We start from the raw sequence: 18,877 nt of genomic DNA, 5'->3' as shown, positions 1-18,877 counted from the left end.
CCAAACTCAGTGCAATCTCTGCTGTTTGTTTATGATATTTTGCTATTCCAGAATAAAACAAAACAGTGATTGAAGACAACTTCGTTTCTGATTCATTTTTGAGGCGTTCTCGGTTTCAAACTAAAGCCACTAAACCATCTAACTTTCCTTGATTGTTATCACAATGTGTCAACGTTAAATTTACGGACTCACAACGTTAAAATCGAAGGTTAGATTCCCCACAGTGAACACAGTACATGTAACCCATTGTCTGATTTTACTCAGAGAAAACAAGAATGTTATGTTCATAAGTTTTATACAATTCGAAGATGTTTATAGCTGTTTCACTTTTTTAAACAAACAGTAAAATTACCGGGAATATTTTGTAACATAACAAATATCCCAATTTCATGTAAGTAATTTATGTATCTAGGAATCATATGTCAACACTATATTCTTAGGCCTAAAAGTCAAAGACTCGCGTAGAAGCGATATCACGATCAACTTTCGAAAATAAAGATAAACAAGATTCGACAATGGATATAAGAAATTTTTCCACGTGTTACTAATCTTGTTGATATGCTAGCAAATTAAATTACTAATACGTTAAAAAAAACGTAACGCAACTACACCTACCTCTTAACCTATACATTAAAACGTCAACTTACCACGAAACGTATGAGGTGCTGAAACCAGGCGAAGTTGGATGGTGTTGCATCTTCCATGCACGGGAAGGGCTTCATGCGTACACGATTCATAGAGATAAAAGTGGTTTTCGATTTACTCTGCCTGAGTTGATGAGACTGTACAAGCGTCTTTTGTTATGGGCGAAGAAGCTTTTGTTAAGCAAATGCGCGAACATGGTTGACATTATTTAAAAGATTATGAAAAGGGCGAAGACAGACGGAGATCCAGCATCTTATTATGGCAGTTACATGACCATACACCTAGCTAAATCCTAAGAAGCTATACATACGTCTACCCGCCTCGGCCACCATCAGTTCAGTTCAAACAACCCTGACATCTAGCGACCATTTTGCTCAAGCAGATGGTTCGAGGATATAAATATTGATCTGATGTGTCAACTTAGTAATTTCAAAAGAGCTTTCTCTCAGCAGGTTGTTAGCATTTTTTTTCATTAAAAACTAAGTAACATCACGTGGGTCCCCACTTCACGTGAGGGATCCTTTGGCTACGTGTGTATTTGTGAATCCGAATTGGCGAGAAAGTCTCACGTAAACTCCCATTTTAAGCTTGAAAAGTACCCGCTTTTATTAGCCCCCAAATAGTACCTCTTAGTGTTCATTATTAACACTGAAAGTAATGAGCACACGAATGAATAGCGCTCACAAAAGAAATGTAATTAATCAAAGTCGAAAATAAGTATAAATATTTTATTGCTTGAGCAGAATATTAATTGTCATGTTTTTATGGGTTTGATTTGGTTTGTTTTGAATTTCGCGCAAAGCTATACGAGGGCTATCTGCTCTAGCCGTCCCTAATTTAGAAGTGTAAGACTAGAGGGAAGGCAACTACTCATCGCCACCCACCGCCAATTCTTGGACTACTCTTTTACCAACGAAGAGTGGGATTGATCGTCACATTATAACGTCCCCACGACTGAAAGGGCGAGCATGTTTGGTGTGACGGGAATTCGAACCCGTAACCCTAGGATTACGAGTCGAGTGCTTTAACCACCTGGCCATGTCGGGCTGTAAAAATGAGTAGCTAAATGTAAATTGCATTGGCTATTGTTGTACAGAAAGAACCTTTGAAACAAAGAACGCAATGGTTGCAATAGAAATTAATAACAATTTATCCCGCTTTATTCTCGTCAGCAGGGCATATAAAATACATGAAAGTGAAGAATAATAATACGAAAACACTTAACGTTGGTCCAATTTTACAGACGTAACACTGCTAGCCATCCTTAATTTAGCAATGTAAGACTACAGGGAAGGCAGCTAGTCACCACCACCCACCGCGAACTCTTGGGTTACTCTTTTACTAACGAATAGTGAGATTTATTGACATATTATGACGTCCCTACGGCTGAGAGGGCGAGCATGTTTGATGTGACTGGTATGGGTTTGGAATAAGTTGCAGATATTCGCTGCATCTAACAGACAATAAGACAGTAGGTAAAAAAAGGACGGCGTTATGAGCTATTAATAACGTTGTAAATAAAATGATTCGTGAACACAGATGTCATATCCAATACAACTACGAAAGTAATAGACACGTGAAATGTAATACAAAATTGTTGTTTTACAAACAATAAGAAACTGTAAAAAAATTTTTGATTGTTCGTGATCTGTCCACCACAGAGAAATGAACCATGAATTGTAGCGTTGTAAGTCAATAAACTTACCTCTAAGTCCACCTTACAATCATGTTATAACTTATTACATGATAATAAACAATATATATTCTTGCAATGGGCGTAAACAACAAAAACAAAAGGCATGTTGTTTCACCAGTAGGAAGTTGTCGGTTGTTCAGTTAAATAGAATATAACTTGTAATATTTTAGAGGTGATATTGGTAGGTGTAAATAAAAACAAGTTCACGTGAAAATATAATTTCATAAACATTAATATGATACATATGGACGCCTATGGACTTACAATGATTGAATAAGACAGAAGTAAGATTTATCCAGTCAGGTAGTTGATATTATGTTTAACTGTAACAACATAAAATTTTTCTTATAAGTTAATTTTATTTAAACTTTTTTCGAAGTAAGTTAAGTGCAAGTGTGTAATCTGTAACCATTACCGGAAAACAACAGTTTAACACAAAGATAAAACTATACTGGAGAAGAAGGTATGAAAATTAGTTGTCTTACTGTTTCATTAAAACTCACCACAAAAACATTTTAAAGACATTTCATTCGTTTTAAGTAGATTATGTCACGTGTGAAGAGATTGAAACCTGGGAGTACAGGAAAGCAGTGTAATATATTACACGATAATATATATATATATATATATATATAATACTTATATATAATATATACTTATATAATATATATATATATATATATATAATACTTATTGAAAAACACTTGACTGACAATTGAAGGAGTGATGTTTAATTGAGATATCGTCCTTTTAGGACAGGAAGTTTAGTTCAGTTTGGGACATACTGGGCAAGAGAAAAGCTCGGCGTGACTTTCATAGTGTAATTATAATGAGTGGAGTTTGGACTGGCTATTCAATCGAAAGGGAATACATCTGTCACACACACACAAGATATATTGTCACTACCAACAATTGGCAATTAATGGAAGATAAAACATGATTTGTACATAAGGCTTTAAAGCTAAGTGGAGTAACACTGTTACCCACTTGGCCTATTGAACAGTGGTTAGGAATCCAACTGTACTGTATGAAGAACATGAGAAAAATGTCATACGATAGCCGACATTCAACCTTTAAAGTTGTTTATCACATATTCTAACTAATATTAAAGTTAGAGTTCAAATAAGGGTCCTTCGAAGACAAAACCCAACAACCTTTCACTGTGAAATTCAACTGTTCTGGTTCAAGATTTTGGTGTTACTTCATTTTCTTCCAGGACAATTGCCGAATTTCAATACTTGGATGACAACATCCACTTTAACTTGGATATTAGCTTATACAGAATATTTACTTACATTCAAATTTGAATTCATAGATTAAGATGGTGTAAGTCAGATTTTAAAAAAAAAGACTTATCGATAAAAAAAATTAGTATACGTAATAGAGAAGTGATTGTCCAACGTAAGTTAATAGATTTGTTTAAGGACAGACATGGAAACCATTTTTAAACTACGTATAATTATTGCTTCTTATTATTACCATCCATACGGACGTTTTATCTATTAAGTTATAATAATATAAATGATTAAACATAAGGTAGTTTTCGTAACACACGAGAAAGGAAGTTTTATGTACACTCACATAACTCGCTAACTGTATCTGAGTATATACATTCATACAACACTTGGGAATGTATAAACAATAGCGAAGTTTTATGTACACTCACATAACTCGCTAACTGTATCTGAGTATATACATTCATACAACACTTGGGAATGTATAAACAATAGCGAAGTTTTATGTAGACTCACATAACTCGCTAACTGTATCTGAGTATATACATTCATACAACACTTGGGAATGTATAAACAATAGCGAAGTTTTATGTAGACTCACATAACTCGCTAACTGTATCTGAGTATATACATTCATACAACACTTGGGAATGTATAAACAATAGCTAAGTACATTTTATTACAACTTACAGCTTTTATGCTGAGTAAGATTTGTTTTTACAACAGGTACAACGTTTCGATTACTGGTACAACCATTATCAAATAGACAAGTTTTTACAGTAAAGAACGTTTTAATACTTAAACCCTCATTCAAAATCTAATAACATATTTAAATCATAGAATTGACTATAGTTGCTTATTAATGTAAATGTCAATCCGTGTGAAATTTACATATTATTTTTATATGGCTAAACAAAAGACAATACAAGGATGAATAAATATAAAAACATATGCAATATTTTATGCAGAATATTTACATAAACTTAGAAAGGTGTGGGGAATTAGCGATCAAAGATATACAGAGATTTTTTTATTCTGGGATTGTTTGATTCTATTACAAATGTTTCTCAGATATTTTTTTTTCAACTAGTGTCAGTCTCATGTTTTAGTACTGTGATGTTCTGTTCAGAAAAACTGTATATTTTTACTCACGTGCTCATAGACTTCGGAAAGGGGATTTTGGTGTTCATTTAACCTTACCTTCAAATTACGTCCTCTGTCACCTGTTCAAAAGGTAGGACAGCTGTTACGGTGTATTTTGTGAGCTTCTCTTGGTGAGGCAAGTTCGTTGAACAATTTTTATAATAGCTGGAAACGAATCTAGGTGTTATGTTGAGGTTATACTTATGTGCTAGTCTTTCCGAAGAGAAGACAACAACAGTATTCTAGTTATTATACTATCCTTCTGTTTATTCCACTTAACACTTTTCCATTTCCCTCAATGAAGAGTAAACTTCGTTTATTGTAGTAATACTGTCAATTTCCCCAACATGACTCATAACTATTATTTATTCAGTGTAACACCGTCAGTTTTCCAGTATGACTCATAAATATTATTTATTCAGTGTAACACCGTCAGTTTTCCAGTATGACTCATAAACATCGTTTATTGTATGTAACACAGTTTCCATAACATGACTCATAAACATTGTTTATTCTATGTAACACTGTGAGTTTCCTCAACATGACTCATAAACTTCGTTTATTCTGTATAACACTGTCACTTCTGTTTTTCATGACTTCTTAATTTATGCCATTTTTCAATAACTCTGTGTCAGTTATTATCAAGATGACTCTTAAGCATTTGTTTTGACTGTTCATAACACTTTCTCAATACGTCTCTCAAGCTTCGATTAAGCTAAATACAACACTTTAGCAGTTTTCCTTATTAATACTCTTTGTTTGTTTGTTTTTGAATCTCGCACAAAGCTATTCGAGGGATATCTGTGCTAGCCGTCCCTAATTTAGCAGTGTAAGACTAAAGGGAAGGTAGCGAGTCATCACCTTTTACCAACGAATAGCGGGATTGACCTAACATTATAACGCCCCCACGGCTGAAAGGGCGAGCATGTTTGGCGCGACGGGGATACGAACCCGCAACCCTCAGGTTACGAGTCGCACGCCTTAACACGCTTCGCCATGCCGGGCTTCTTATTAATACTATTAAATATTAGTTATTCTTCTCAGCAAGTTCTCGGTCCTAAACAAACGGAGTCACAAAGATTTCATTTGGCAACTCAATACGGGAATTTCGCGACTAACAGACAACGCTCTTTCAATTACGAGTAATACGGTTGATTTACTCACGAGCACGTGAATTTCGCACAAAGCTACTCGAGGGCTATCTGTGCTAGCCGTCCCTAATTTAGCAGTGTAAGACTAAAGGGAAGGTAGCGAGTCATCACCTTTTATCAACGAATAGTGGGATTGACCGTAAATTATAACGCCCCCACGGCTGAAAGGGCGAGCATGTTTGACGCCGGGCTTCTTATTAATACTATTAAATATTAGTTATTCTTCTCAGCAAGTTCTCGGACTCACAAAGAGTTTATTTGGCAACTCAATACCGGAATTTCGCGACTAACAGACAACGCTCTTTCAATTACGAGTAATAGGGTTGATTTACTCACGAGCACGTATAGTTAGTTATAGAGCGTGCCTGAAAACATTGTATAATGCTTTACATGCTCGTGTTGTGTACAATTAGTGACAGGAAAAAGAACTGCACACCGACGAGTTATAGCTTCAAAACGTTATTATTAGTATCATTATTACTACTTAAGTATGTTACTAAAGTACGCATTAATCAATTGAACGTGAAGACCCGGTAGTGTTTGTTTAAATAAAACTTCGATATTTGACGAACTCTGTTGGTCATACATAACTGTTCGTGCACCACCTCGATCAACATATTTACGATGAGTATCAACAAAATCTGACAGATATGTTTATCCTTTTTCGTTTCTTCAAACATAAAATATTCAGAATATATCAAATATCTTTGTTATTTTCCATCCATGGCAAAAAATCTGAGGGTCGGAATTTACAATCCCCGTCCCACCAAACATGCTCGTCCTTTCAGTCGTGGGTACATTGTCATACATAGCCCAAGCTTCCTCTGGTCTTTCACCGCTAAATTAAAGATGGCTAATATTTTACATGATCTCGTAAAGATAAAACAGTGTTTAAATGTAGCCACAATTTCTTGCTAAAGCGATTCGTACCTCATGATTGTTTTACTGACTTTACTGGCATTAAAAACAACGAATCAAAGAAATAAAAAAAAACTGGGCTAAAACCTGTCGTATTATTGACTATAACTATTTTCAATGACTGCCTGAGGTTAATAATTCTGTGTTGCCTACGGTAATCGTTCAAGGTGTTAGTTAATTGTGATATAATTTAAATTGCTGCATGTATCATTGAATTTAATGGAGTTTGAAACACAGCCTGGAAGGTGTGGTGAAACGCTGCGTTAAAATTAATAGAAATCCCTAACACTTCATCATGATCTGTCACGTGACAGGTTTCAGGCAGTAACATTTCATTAATTGTGATTCATCCACACTTCGCTATTTGAAGACAAGTGCTTTACCGATGAAGTATTTTGATTCGATGTCAGAGCTCATCAGGATATCTGAGTTGGAATAACCGTACCGAAAGTGAAATACCATTAAAATAAGACATTTTAAGCTCAATAAACTATAATTACTATACTAATAGTCTTAGATAAATATTGTGTCACACTTGGTGTTACATCCTCCCCTTAAGTAAAACTATTGTTTATTGTTACATACCCATAAATTAAGGCACTGTTCATTTATGCAAAAACGGCTAGTTTGGGTTGAGAAAATATTTTACGTAGAAGAGCGAACAACGTGTGGACATTCTTCGGTCATCGTCAGGTTCACGTTTCTCTACAAGTGGGCTTTCTTGACATCACTAAGGCACTTCATTATTACACATCTCTACAGTAACGTATTGTTCATTGTTATACACCCGTAAAGTAACGTATTGTTCATTGTTATACACCCGTAAAGTAAAGTATTGCTCATTGTTATACACCCGTTAATTGTTCTATATTGTTACATACAGGTGAACTATTATTCATTGTTACGTACCTGTAAACTAAAGTATTGTTTGTTGTTATACTCCCATAAACTATTGTTCATTGTTACACACAGGTAAACTATTATTCATTGTTACGCACCCATAAACTAAAGTATTGTTCATTGTTATACATCTGTAAACTATTGTTCATTTTTACACACAGGTAAACTAAAGTATTGCTCATTGTTATACATACAGTAAACAAAATAATTGTTTATTGATTGTACACCCGTAAACTAAAGTATTGTTCATTATTATACACCTGTAAACTAAAGTATTGTTCAACGTTATACACCCATAAACTATTGTTCATTGTTACCACAGGAAAACTATTATTCATTGTTACGTATCCTTAAACTAAAGTATTGTTCATTGTTATACACCTGTACTCTAAAGTATTATTTAGTGTTACACACCTTTAAACTATTGTAATGATATGCAGTAGCATATTACAACGCAATTTTGTAAACTGTTTTTATCCTTAGTTTTTTAAAAGTTAATTTTGTAGTAAATCACTTGTTGATATGTTTCTGTAGTTACGCAGGATGAAATTTAAGTTTATTCAGTAAGCTGTTGGACTCGATTTTCTTGTTCGGGTTCAAGATTTTGGAGAAACTACAGAAAAGTCTTCAGGCTTTATACGTATACCCGAAATGTTCTCTTGCAATAAAATAATTGCGTAGGCGAGGAAATTAGAGAATTTAAAAGAAAACAAATAAAGTAAAACAGCGTAATTACTGAAGTAATTATTGTGCATGAATGAATATGAACTCATGAACGTAGTTTGTGAACTCGTTCTAATCTAGTAAATGTTATGATATTCTTCCTTTATCATTCGAATAACATCTAGTTTTGGGGTTAATTCCGTATATTTGGATTCCATTGGAAGTAATGTTCTAAGAGTACGCCTTTCTGCTGTTACTTATCTCTGAATTATCTAGTAATTTCTAGTAATGCCTCCCCCATGGCTTAACCGTAGATGTGAGGACTTATTGCTCTAAAATATCAAGTTTCGATCCCTGTGACGGTCAGATCACAAACACTTACACTGTTAAGATTTTGCTTAGCAACAAACAGATTCAGCAGTGGAAGACCCAGAGTAAAGGTTGAGCGATCAAAGTTTAGGAAAGAGGTACAGGGGCAGAGCCTTGTTAAAGTTTCAGGAGTGACTCACCCAGAAGCTCTGCGCTCTTTTATGTCGTTGGAAATAGAGAAGTACGCCTAGAAATGACTCGAAAATCCTCTTCTGTACTTTTAATGCCAAAATGTCAAGAATGTGCTTCGAGAATGTAATTCGCATTGCAAGAAATCCTGCAAACAAACCGAGTTTGTGGGATAATGTCATCATGACCTATTTTTTATTACTTTTCTTTAGGGAGGCCATGCCACCCCTCCGTAAGTAGCACCCCTTCGCACAGCTTTGTGTTTAAACAAACAGAAAAACATATAAGCTAATTGCGACTAAGCTAGAGGATTTAATATCAGAGGATACGACCTTAAGTTGTCTAAGTTTTCATTTAGTATTCATCGGCTAAACCATCAAATCTGATTTTGCATTAATTATAAGCGCCATCTATCAGTCTCAAAAGATCAAAGTTTAAAATTAATGAAGCGTAATAAGTGAAAATAAAGAAAGTTAACAGTAATACATCAGATCTTAAAACATTTCGTGATAAAAGAAACGAAATCAAGAATAATATCCTGGCATCTAAGGTTTTGGATTTGTACCCTTCTTAGCTTATCATGGTAAGCGAAAACTACACAGTTTATTGGTTAATAAAACTGAAAAAGTGTGGAACATGCACCTACCTATAAATGTGTATAAAACAATGAAAAGCAAATAGGGTCAAAGTGATTTTATCACTGGAATTGCAGAGGGTAAACTCACACACAGAAACACATAAGTAACTCTGTTTAATATGCTACGCTAAAACGATTTTCAACGTAGAAAGATCAGGAAGTCACGTGACAATCCCAATCGATATAACGTTGTTGAACGGGATGTATCAAAACTACATTTTGAAACTGTTTGGCGTTTTGTAGGCAATATGATGTCATTGATAATTGATCGCTTCGGAGAAGGATATGTGACAGCTATTCAGATCAAAACGGCAGTATCACATATAGTTAATAACATTGGAAAACAAAGAAATATATATGAACTTGAAGTATCAGAAACATTCGGAAAAAGACACGCAACACAAAAATGGACTCATATGTAATCACGAAAAAAAAGACGACCTCGTAACCACGAAAGTAAATTTTATCATAGTGAAAAGATTTGCTATTTAATTCAGCGCAAAACTATCAGTAATTTAAATGTACTAAATTGACATTGGCCCAAGTTCCAAGTTCCAAGTTTGACTGTGTGGGTATTTGGGTATTGATGTTGTTAAATACCCAGGAGGGTCAGGTACATTTGACCTCTTTCTCCCTCCCGAACGATTATAGCGTCTGTCTTTAGGTTTTTTTTTTTAAAGCTTTGGGCCAGAGTAAAAGTATAACATCATACTCAGGTCCATTTCAGGGCTCAGTCCATGCATGGACGAACAAGAAGTTTGTTTTTTTCTTAATTTAATTTTTTTCCATATATATATATTTTTTTTGTATTTTCATATATATATATATATATATATTTGTATTATTCTCCTTTTTCTCAAATGAGAGAATGCTACTACTACTTGTAGTAACACACACACACACACACACAAAAAGAAAGTAATAATAATTATTATTATTCAATACTTGAATAATAGGACTAAGTGTCTAGTGCATAGTGGCCAGCTTGTGTTACATTTCTTAAATATATGTTAAACGGGGAGAGGTATTTAGGACCATTTACATCATGTACGTGATATCTGTCGAGATCACACATTAAGTCATTTTTATGCCAATTCTTATTGAAATATTTTAGAGAATTATGCAAGAGTCTTTCAGCTATTGTATCTATGTTTGCATACTTGTGCATGAATGTGGTTGAGGTGCTACGTGGTACTTTATATGCTGAAGTTAGTACAGAATTTTGTATACGTTGAAGTTTCTGTACATGTGTGGGTGCTATGTTAATCCAGGCAGGTGATGCATATTCTATTGTTGGTCTAATGTACGTTTTGTAGATTTTAAGTATGTTGTCTGGTGATGTTCCTTGGATTTTACCTGAAAGACTTCTTGCATAGTTTGCTCTTTTCCAGATTCGTATCAGTACATTTTAATATGTGGTAGCCACGTTAATTTTGAGTCATAGGTTAGACCTAGAAATTTAGCAGAAGTAGCAGTCAGTAAAAGTGATCCATTCATATAGAGTTTTGGTGGATCTTTTTCAGCTTATTCAGTCTGCTGAATACTATGACTTGGGTTTTGGAATATTAATTTTGATTCTGTATTTCTGGCAGTTTTTTCGATGTTATTTAGGACTGGTTGTAGGTTCGTTGCTGCTATTGACGGAGTGGGGCACTTTTCCAGACTGCTACATCGTCAGCGAACTGTGATGCATAACCTAAATTTAGGTCCGACAAAGGCATATTACTCACGTACATGATAAATAATATAGGGCTAACAACCCCTCCTGCGGGACTCCTGCTTCGGGTGAAAAGGACCCTGAGTGGGCCCCATTTACATTTACTTTACACATTCTGTTATCCAGGAAGTTGGACAGCCAGCGAATAGTTTCCTGGGGTAATGCCATTTCAAGCAATCTATGTCGTAAGCCGTTATGCCACACTGTGTCAAATGCTTTCTCAATGTCGAGAAAGCAAGCTACATTGCATTCTTTTTTGTTGAAGCTGTCGGTAATTGATTCTGTAAGTCGAATCAGGTGGTCTGTAGTTTGGCGGTTTTTTTCGAAATCCGTTTTGAATTTCTGGTAATTTTGAATTTTCTTCTAAGTAAACTGACAGACGATTACTAATTATCCTCTCTAATACTTTGCCAATACAACTGGTTAAGCTAATCGGGCGGTAGTTGTTTGGTTTATTCGCTGGCTTTCCTTCTTTCTGGAACATTAATATTATTGCTTCCTTCCAAGAAACGGGGATATATCCAGCTGATAGTGAGAGATTAAATAACGCTGTTAGGTGTTCATATAATCTCTGAGTGCCTTGTTTTAGGAGGATAGCTTGAATACCATCTTCTCCAGAGGCTTTGTTTTTTGTGTTGTTAATAGCAGTTACGACTTCTGTTACAGTGATATGTTTTACCAGTTGATGAGTGCTCCAGTCTTTTGTTTTTTCTTGGTGTGTAATAGTACATTGGCCCAATACAACCATAACGCTATAAAATTAAAATTGGCGCCGTGGAATCAGTTCCTACCTGCGCCACTGTATATTAAACAATTTCAAAATGGACATCAGTAAAAATCTTTAGCTTACGTATATAATACTTCAAAAATTATTTACTGTAAAAGAAACTTATTCTTGTTGGTTCTATACAATTATTAACATTTTATTTTATATGCTTTTTGGAATAAAAAGTTGTCTGTTTTAACCTTATTTTTGTTATAAAGTACAAAGTTATACAATGGGTTGAATGTGCTGCGTCCACTACAGGTACCCAAGCCCTGTTTTTATCGGTAATGTTTAGGCCCGTATAGAGCTGTTTGAAACCGTCGTGTTACACTATTAAATGAAAGGGCTCATCAGCAGAAACCCCTATTAAATGAGGCATATTTCTAATGATACGTCTTCCATATAACAGATGTACTTTGGCAGACAATAATGAAATGTTATATAATATATTAGTAATGTTAATGTGGAGTACCAGCCAATGGAATAGTTAATTTGTAGAGTATCCTGCTTGTTAGGCAATAATTAAATGTTACATGAGTTACTAGTCCTGTTAGTCTAGAGAACAAGACAATACAATAGTTACTTTATAGAATATTCAGTTTCACCGGCAGTAATTAAATGTTATATGATTTATTAGTAGTGTTAGCGTTGAGTACACGACAATGGAATAGTTAACTTATAGAAGATTCTGTTTGTTAGGCAATAATTAAATGTTATATATTTATTAGTAGTGTTAGTGTTGAGTACAAGACAATATAATAAACTTCTATAACGTTCTGTTTTACTAGTAGTGTTAATGTGGAGTACTAGACAATAGAATAGTTAACTTGTATAAGGTTCCATTTGACAGGCAATAATTAAATGTTATATGATATATGACTAGTGTTAGTTTGGAGTAATAGGCAAGAGAATTGTTAACTTGTATAAAGTTATGTTTTATTAGTAGTGTTAGTGTGGAGTACTAAACAATAAAATAGTTAATTTGTATAATGTCCCATTTGACAGGCAATAATTAAATGTTATATGATTTATGAGTAGAGTTAGGGTGGAGTACTAGACAATAGAATAGTTAACTTGTATAAAATTTCATTTGACAGGAAATAATTAAATGTTATATGTATTATGAGTTATATTAGTGTGGAGTACTAGACAATACAATTGATAATTTGTATAAGGTTCCATTTGACAGGCAATAATTGAATGTTATATGATTTATGAGCAGTGTTAGTGTGGAGTACTATACAATAGAATTGTTAATTTCTATAAGGTTTTGTTCTATTAGTAGAGTTAGGGTGGAGTACTAGACAATAGAATAGTTAACTTGTATATCGTTCAATTTGACAGGCAACAATTAAATGTCATATGTATTATATGTTAGTGTGGAGTGTAATGTTAGTAGTGTTAGTGTGGAGTACTAGACAATAGTATTTTTAATTTGAAAAAGTTTTTGTTTTATTAGTAATGTTAGTGTGGAGTACTAGACAATAGAATTGTTAATTTGTGTAAGATTCCATTTTACAGGCAATAATTAAATGTTATATGATTTATGAGTAGTGTTAGTGTATAGTACTAGACAATAAAAAAGTTAAATTTTGTAAGGTTCCATTTGACAGGCAATAATTAAATGTTATATGATTTATAAGTAGTGTTAGTGTGGATTACTAGACTAGATAACAGAATTGTTAATTTGTATAAGGTTTTGTTTTATTGGTTATGTTAGTGTCAGTGTAGAGTATTAGACAATAGAAGAGTTAACTTGTGTAAGGTTTCATTTGACAGGCAATAATTAAATGTTATACGATTTATGTGTAGTGTTAGTTTAGGGTATAAGGAATAGAAGAGTTAACTTGTATAAGGTTTTCTTTGAAGAGTGGTGTTAGTGTGGAGTACTATACAATAAAATAGTTAACTTGTATAAATTTCCATTTGGCATGCAATAATTAAATGTTATATGATTTATTAGTAGTGTTAGTGTGAAATACTAAACAATAAAATAGTTAACTTGCATAAGGTTTCATTTGACAGGAAATAATTAAATGTTATATGATTTATGAGTAGTGTTAGTGTGTAGTATTAAACAATAGAATTGTTAATTTCTATAAAGTTTTGTGTTATTAGTGGTGTTAGTGTTGAGTACTGGACAATAAATAGTTAACTTGTATAAGGTTCCAATTGACAGACATTAATTAAATTCTATATGATTTATGAGTAGTGTTAGTATGGAGTACTAGAAAATAAAATAGGTTAATTGTGTGAGGTTCCATTTGACAGGTATAATTAAATATTATATGATTTACAAGTGGTGTTAGTTTGGAGTACTGGACAATAGAATTGTTAATTTGAATAATGTTTTTTTTCATTAGTAGTGTTAGTGTGGATTACATTACAATAAAATAGTCAACTTGTATAAGGTTCCATTTCACATGCAATAATTAAAAGTTATATGATTTATGAGTAGAGTTAGTGTAGAGTTCTAGACAAAAGAATTCTTAATTTGTATAAGGTTCATTTTGACAGACAATAATTAAATGTTATTTGATTTGTAAGTAGTGTTAGTGTGGAGTACCAAAAAATAAAATAGTTAACTTGTATAAGGTTTCATTTGACAGGAAATAATTAAAAGTTATATGATTTATGAGTAGTTTTAATGTGGAGTACTAGACAATAGAGTTGTTAATTTGTATATGATTTGATTTTATTAGTAGTGTTAGTGTGGAGTAAGAGACAATAAAATAGTTAACTTGTGTAAGGTTCCATTTGACATTCAATAATTAAATGTTATATGTATTGTGAGTAGTGATAGTGTGGAGTACTAGTCAATAGAATTTTTAATTTGTATAAGGTTTTGTTTTATTAGTGGTGTTAGTGTGGAGTACTAGACAATAGAATAGTTAATTTGTATAAGGTTCCATTTCACAGGCAATAATTAAGTGTTATATGATTTAAGAGCACTGTTAGTATGGAGTACTAGGCAATAGAATTGTTAATTTCTATAAGGTTTTGTTTTATTAGTAGTGTTAGTGTGGATTACTAGACAATAAAATAGTTAACTTGTATAAGATTCCATTTCACATGCAATAATTAAATGTTATATGATTAATGAGTAGGATTAGTGTGGAGTTCTAGACAATAGAATTGTTAATTTGTATAAGGTTCTATTTGACAGGAAATAATTAAATGTTATATGATTTATGAGGAGTGTTAGTTTCGAGTATAAGGCAATAGTATTGTTCATTTGAATAAAGTTTTGTTTTACCAGTAGTGTTAGTGTGGAGTGTTATACAATAGAATAGTTTTCTTGTATAAGGTTTTATTTGATAGGCAATAATTAAATGTTATATGATTTATGAGTAGTGTTATTGTGGAGCACCAGAGAATAAAATTGTTAACTTGTATAAGGTTTTGTTTTATTAGTAGTGTTAGTGTGGATTACTAGACAATAAAATAGTTAACTTGTATAAGGTTCCATTTCACATGCAATAATTAAATGTTATATGATTAATGAGTAGTGTTAGTGTGGAGTAATAGACAATAGAATTTTTAATTTGTATAAGGATTTGTTTATTAGTAGTATTAGTGTGGAGTACTAGACAATAGAATTGTTAATTTGTATAAGGTTCCTTTTCACAGGCAATAATTAAATGTTATATGATTTATGAGTAGTGTTAGTGTGTAGTACTAGACAATTGGTTTGTTAATTTGTATAAGGTTTTGTTTTATTAGTAGAGTTAGTGTTGAGTACTGGACAATAAAATAGTTAACTTCTACAAATTTTTGCTTTATTAGTAGTGTTAGTGTGGAATACAATACAATAGAATAGTTTAGTTTTATAAGGTTTCATTTGACAGGCAATAATAAATGTTATATGATTTATGACTAGTGTTAGTATGGAGTACTAGGCAATAGAATTGTTCATTTGTAAAAAGTTGTGTTTACCAGTAGTGTTAGTGTGGAGTACTAGACAATGGAATTGTTAACTTGTATAAGGTTCCATTTTTCAGGCAATAATTAAATGTTATATTATTTATGAGAAGTGTTAGTGTGGAGTACTAGACAATATAATTCTTAATTTGTATAAGGTTTTGTTTTATTATTAGTGTTAGTGTTTAGTACTAAACAATAAAATAGTTACTTTGTGTAAGGTTCTATTTGGCGGGCAATAATTAAATGTTATATGATTTATGAGTAGTGTTTCTGTGGAGTACTAGACAACAGAATGGTTAAGTTGTATAAGGTTCCATTTGAAAGGCAATAATTAAATGTTATATGATTTATTAGGAGTGTTAATATGGAGTACTAGACAATAGAATTGTTAATTTGTATAAAGTTTTGTTTTATTAGTAGTGTTAGTGTGGAGTACTAGACAATAAAATAGGTAAGTTGTGTAAGGTTCCATTTGAGAGAGTAAACAATTGCATTTTATATGAGTTATGAGTAGTGTTAGTTTCAAGTATAAGTCAATAGAATTGTTAACTTGAATAAGGTTTTGTTTTACCAGTAGTGTTAGTGTGGAGTACTATACAATAGAATATTTAACTTGTATAAAGTTCCATTTGGCATGCATTAATTAAATGTTGTATGATTTATGACTAGTGTTAGTTTTGGGTAATAGGCAATAGAATTGTTCATTTCTATAAGGTATTGTTTCACCAGTAGTGTTAGTGTGGACTAGGAGACAATAAAATAGGTAACTTGTGTAAGGTTCTATTTGACAGGCAATAATTAAATGTTACATGATTTATGAGTAGTGTGAGTGTGGAGTACTAGGCAATAGAATTGTTACCTTGTATAAGGTTCCATTTGACAGGCAATAATTAAAGGTTATATGTATTATGAGTAGTGTTAGTGTGGAGTACTGGACAATAGAATTGCTAATTTTTGTACGGTTTTGTTTTATTAGTCCTGTTAGTGTGTAGTATTAGACAATAAAATAGTTTACTTGTTTTAGGTTCCATTTGATAGGCAATAACTAAATGTTATATGATTTATGAGTAGTGTTAGTGTAGAGTGCTAGACTATAGAATAGTTAACTTATAGAATATTTTGTTTAGGTTTCTTTCCGACTAATCGCTTTTCGACATTTTCGTGTTAGAATAAAGATAGTATACTAGGAAAACGTTCACGCTTTTCTATAGAAATGCTTAAAATATATGCGATAAGAAATAAATTTTTGTCCCACAGAGGAAATAATGGTAATTTTACAGGCTTATAAGTCTAAAATCTGGGGTTCGATCCTTTGCAGTGGATACAGCTTATAGCTCAGTGTTGGTTGGTTATTAAACAAATAACTTTTATTTGAAAAATGTGTGCAAACGACAAGAAGCTTTTTATTACTCGTTTCATGACTTCTAGAACTGTACTTGTTTTTCTATATACCAATCTTTTTACCTTTATCTTATGGTATATGAGTGTGCATGTTTCGAGATATTAGATCGTAAAACGCAAATTCACCAAATTTCACTGGTAATGGCAATGTTTCAGTGATAAATAGTTAACGATATGTTTACATATACATTAGTTTTGAAAAACATAACATAACAGGATAATTTTAAAATTATTTCTGAAAAAAAAAACTGTAAGAAATTTCCGATACCAAGTAATAACTATATGAATGTCTTCTTATATGCATCAGTAATATCGTTTTAGTTGTGTCGTTTTTTTTTGTCTTAGAGCTAAGCCAGATTAGGTTATTTGATGTGTCCACCGCGAGCACTCAAATCCCGAATTTTAGCGTTTGTAGTTTCGTGAATTTACCACCGGGAGATAATAATGACGTACATGTTGTTGTGGGTGGAACTATTTCTCTTTGAAATATATTAATTATCATAGTTGTTGTTTGTTATCAAGCACAAAGCTATACAAAGGATTATCTGTACTCTGCCCGTTACGGGTATCGAAATCCGGTTTCTAGCAGTATAAGTCCGAAGGCATATCACCGTGCCACTGGAGGGCTAATGCCATAGCCCTTCATTATTGTTATATACATCACTTAATTTTTTATTATTACTTCACAGCAAAGCCACATTGGACTATCTGCTGTAACCACCGCGGGGGATCGAACCCTTGAGTTTAGCTTTTTAAATCCGAATGCGTAAGGTTAGGTAATAGGTCCTTAGATCTGAATAAACTCTGTATTTATAAAAGTGATTTAAATATCACTTGTAGTTGAACTTGAGGATAAAACGTTTAATTATTTTTAAAATTTGTGACTTCACTAAGAAACTTTGCATAAGAAAAGAAACGACCAATCTTAATTTGTGTTGGTTGACAGTGTATGGTTTCTGTGGGGGTTCAAAGTTGTGAGAGAGGATTGTTTGTGTGTTTTTTGAATTTCGCAAAAAGCTACTCGAGGGCTATATGTGCTAGCCGTCCCTAAGTTTGCAGTGTAAGACTAGAGGGAAGGCAGCTAGTCATCACCACCCACCGCCAACTGTTGGGCTACTCTTTTACCAACGAATAGTGGGATTGACCGTCACATTATAACGCCCCCACGGCTGAAAGGGCGAGCATGTTTGGCGCGACGGGTATGCGAACCCGCGACCCTCGGATTACGAGTCGCACGCCTTAACGCGCTTGGCCATGCTGTGAGAGAGAAACTCAGGCGTTAGGGCTTGAATTATATCCAACGGATAACCGTTGTTTATTAAAATGTTCTGTAAGGTTGTAATATCGTTTGTTTAGGATTTCGTCCATAGCTATTTGAGGCTTATCTGCCCTATTAAACATAGTAGTAATAAACATTATTCGTTCAACAGCAAAAAGTTCCCCGCTAGTACAGCGATAAGTCTACGGATTTACACCGCTAAAATCAGGGGTTTGATTCCCCTCGGTGGGCTCCGCAGATAATCTCATGTGGCTTTGCTATAATAAAATACACACACAACAGCAACTAATAACAATAACTTTTA

General features: G+C 33.2%; 1 protein-coding gene across 2 annotated transcripts in view; it reads right to left on the bottom strand.

The window, feature by feature from the left end:
- The window catches only part of LOC143247280 (transmembrane protein 117-like), a 69,218-nt gene extending 68,244 nt beyond the window's left edge, over positions 1 to 974 (bottom strand). For both annotated transcript variants that reach the window (XM_076495051.1, XM_076495052.1), the window contains exon 1: positions 648 to 974. Coding sequence is in view for 1 of the 2 variants with exons in the window: in XM_076495052.1 (XP_076351167.1) it covers positions 648 to 697 (50 nt within the window). In the remaining variant the exon portion in view is untranslated. The remainder of the gene's footprint in view (positions 1 to 647) is intronic.
- Between the last annotated feature and the right edge of the window lie 17,903 nt (positions 975 to 18,877).

The sequence above is a fragment of the Tachypleus tridentatus genome, chromosome 3 (genome assembly GCF_004210375.1).
Source record: "Tachypleus tridentatus isolate NWPU-2018 chromosome 3, ASM421037v1, whole genome shotgun sequence".
Lineage (NCBI taxonomy): Eukaryota > Metazoa > Arthropoda > Merostomata > Xiphosura > Limulidae > Tachypleus > Tachypleus tridentatus.
This window is presented reverse-complemented; position numbering and strand designations above follow the sequence as displayed.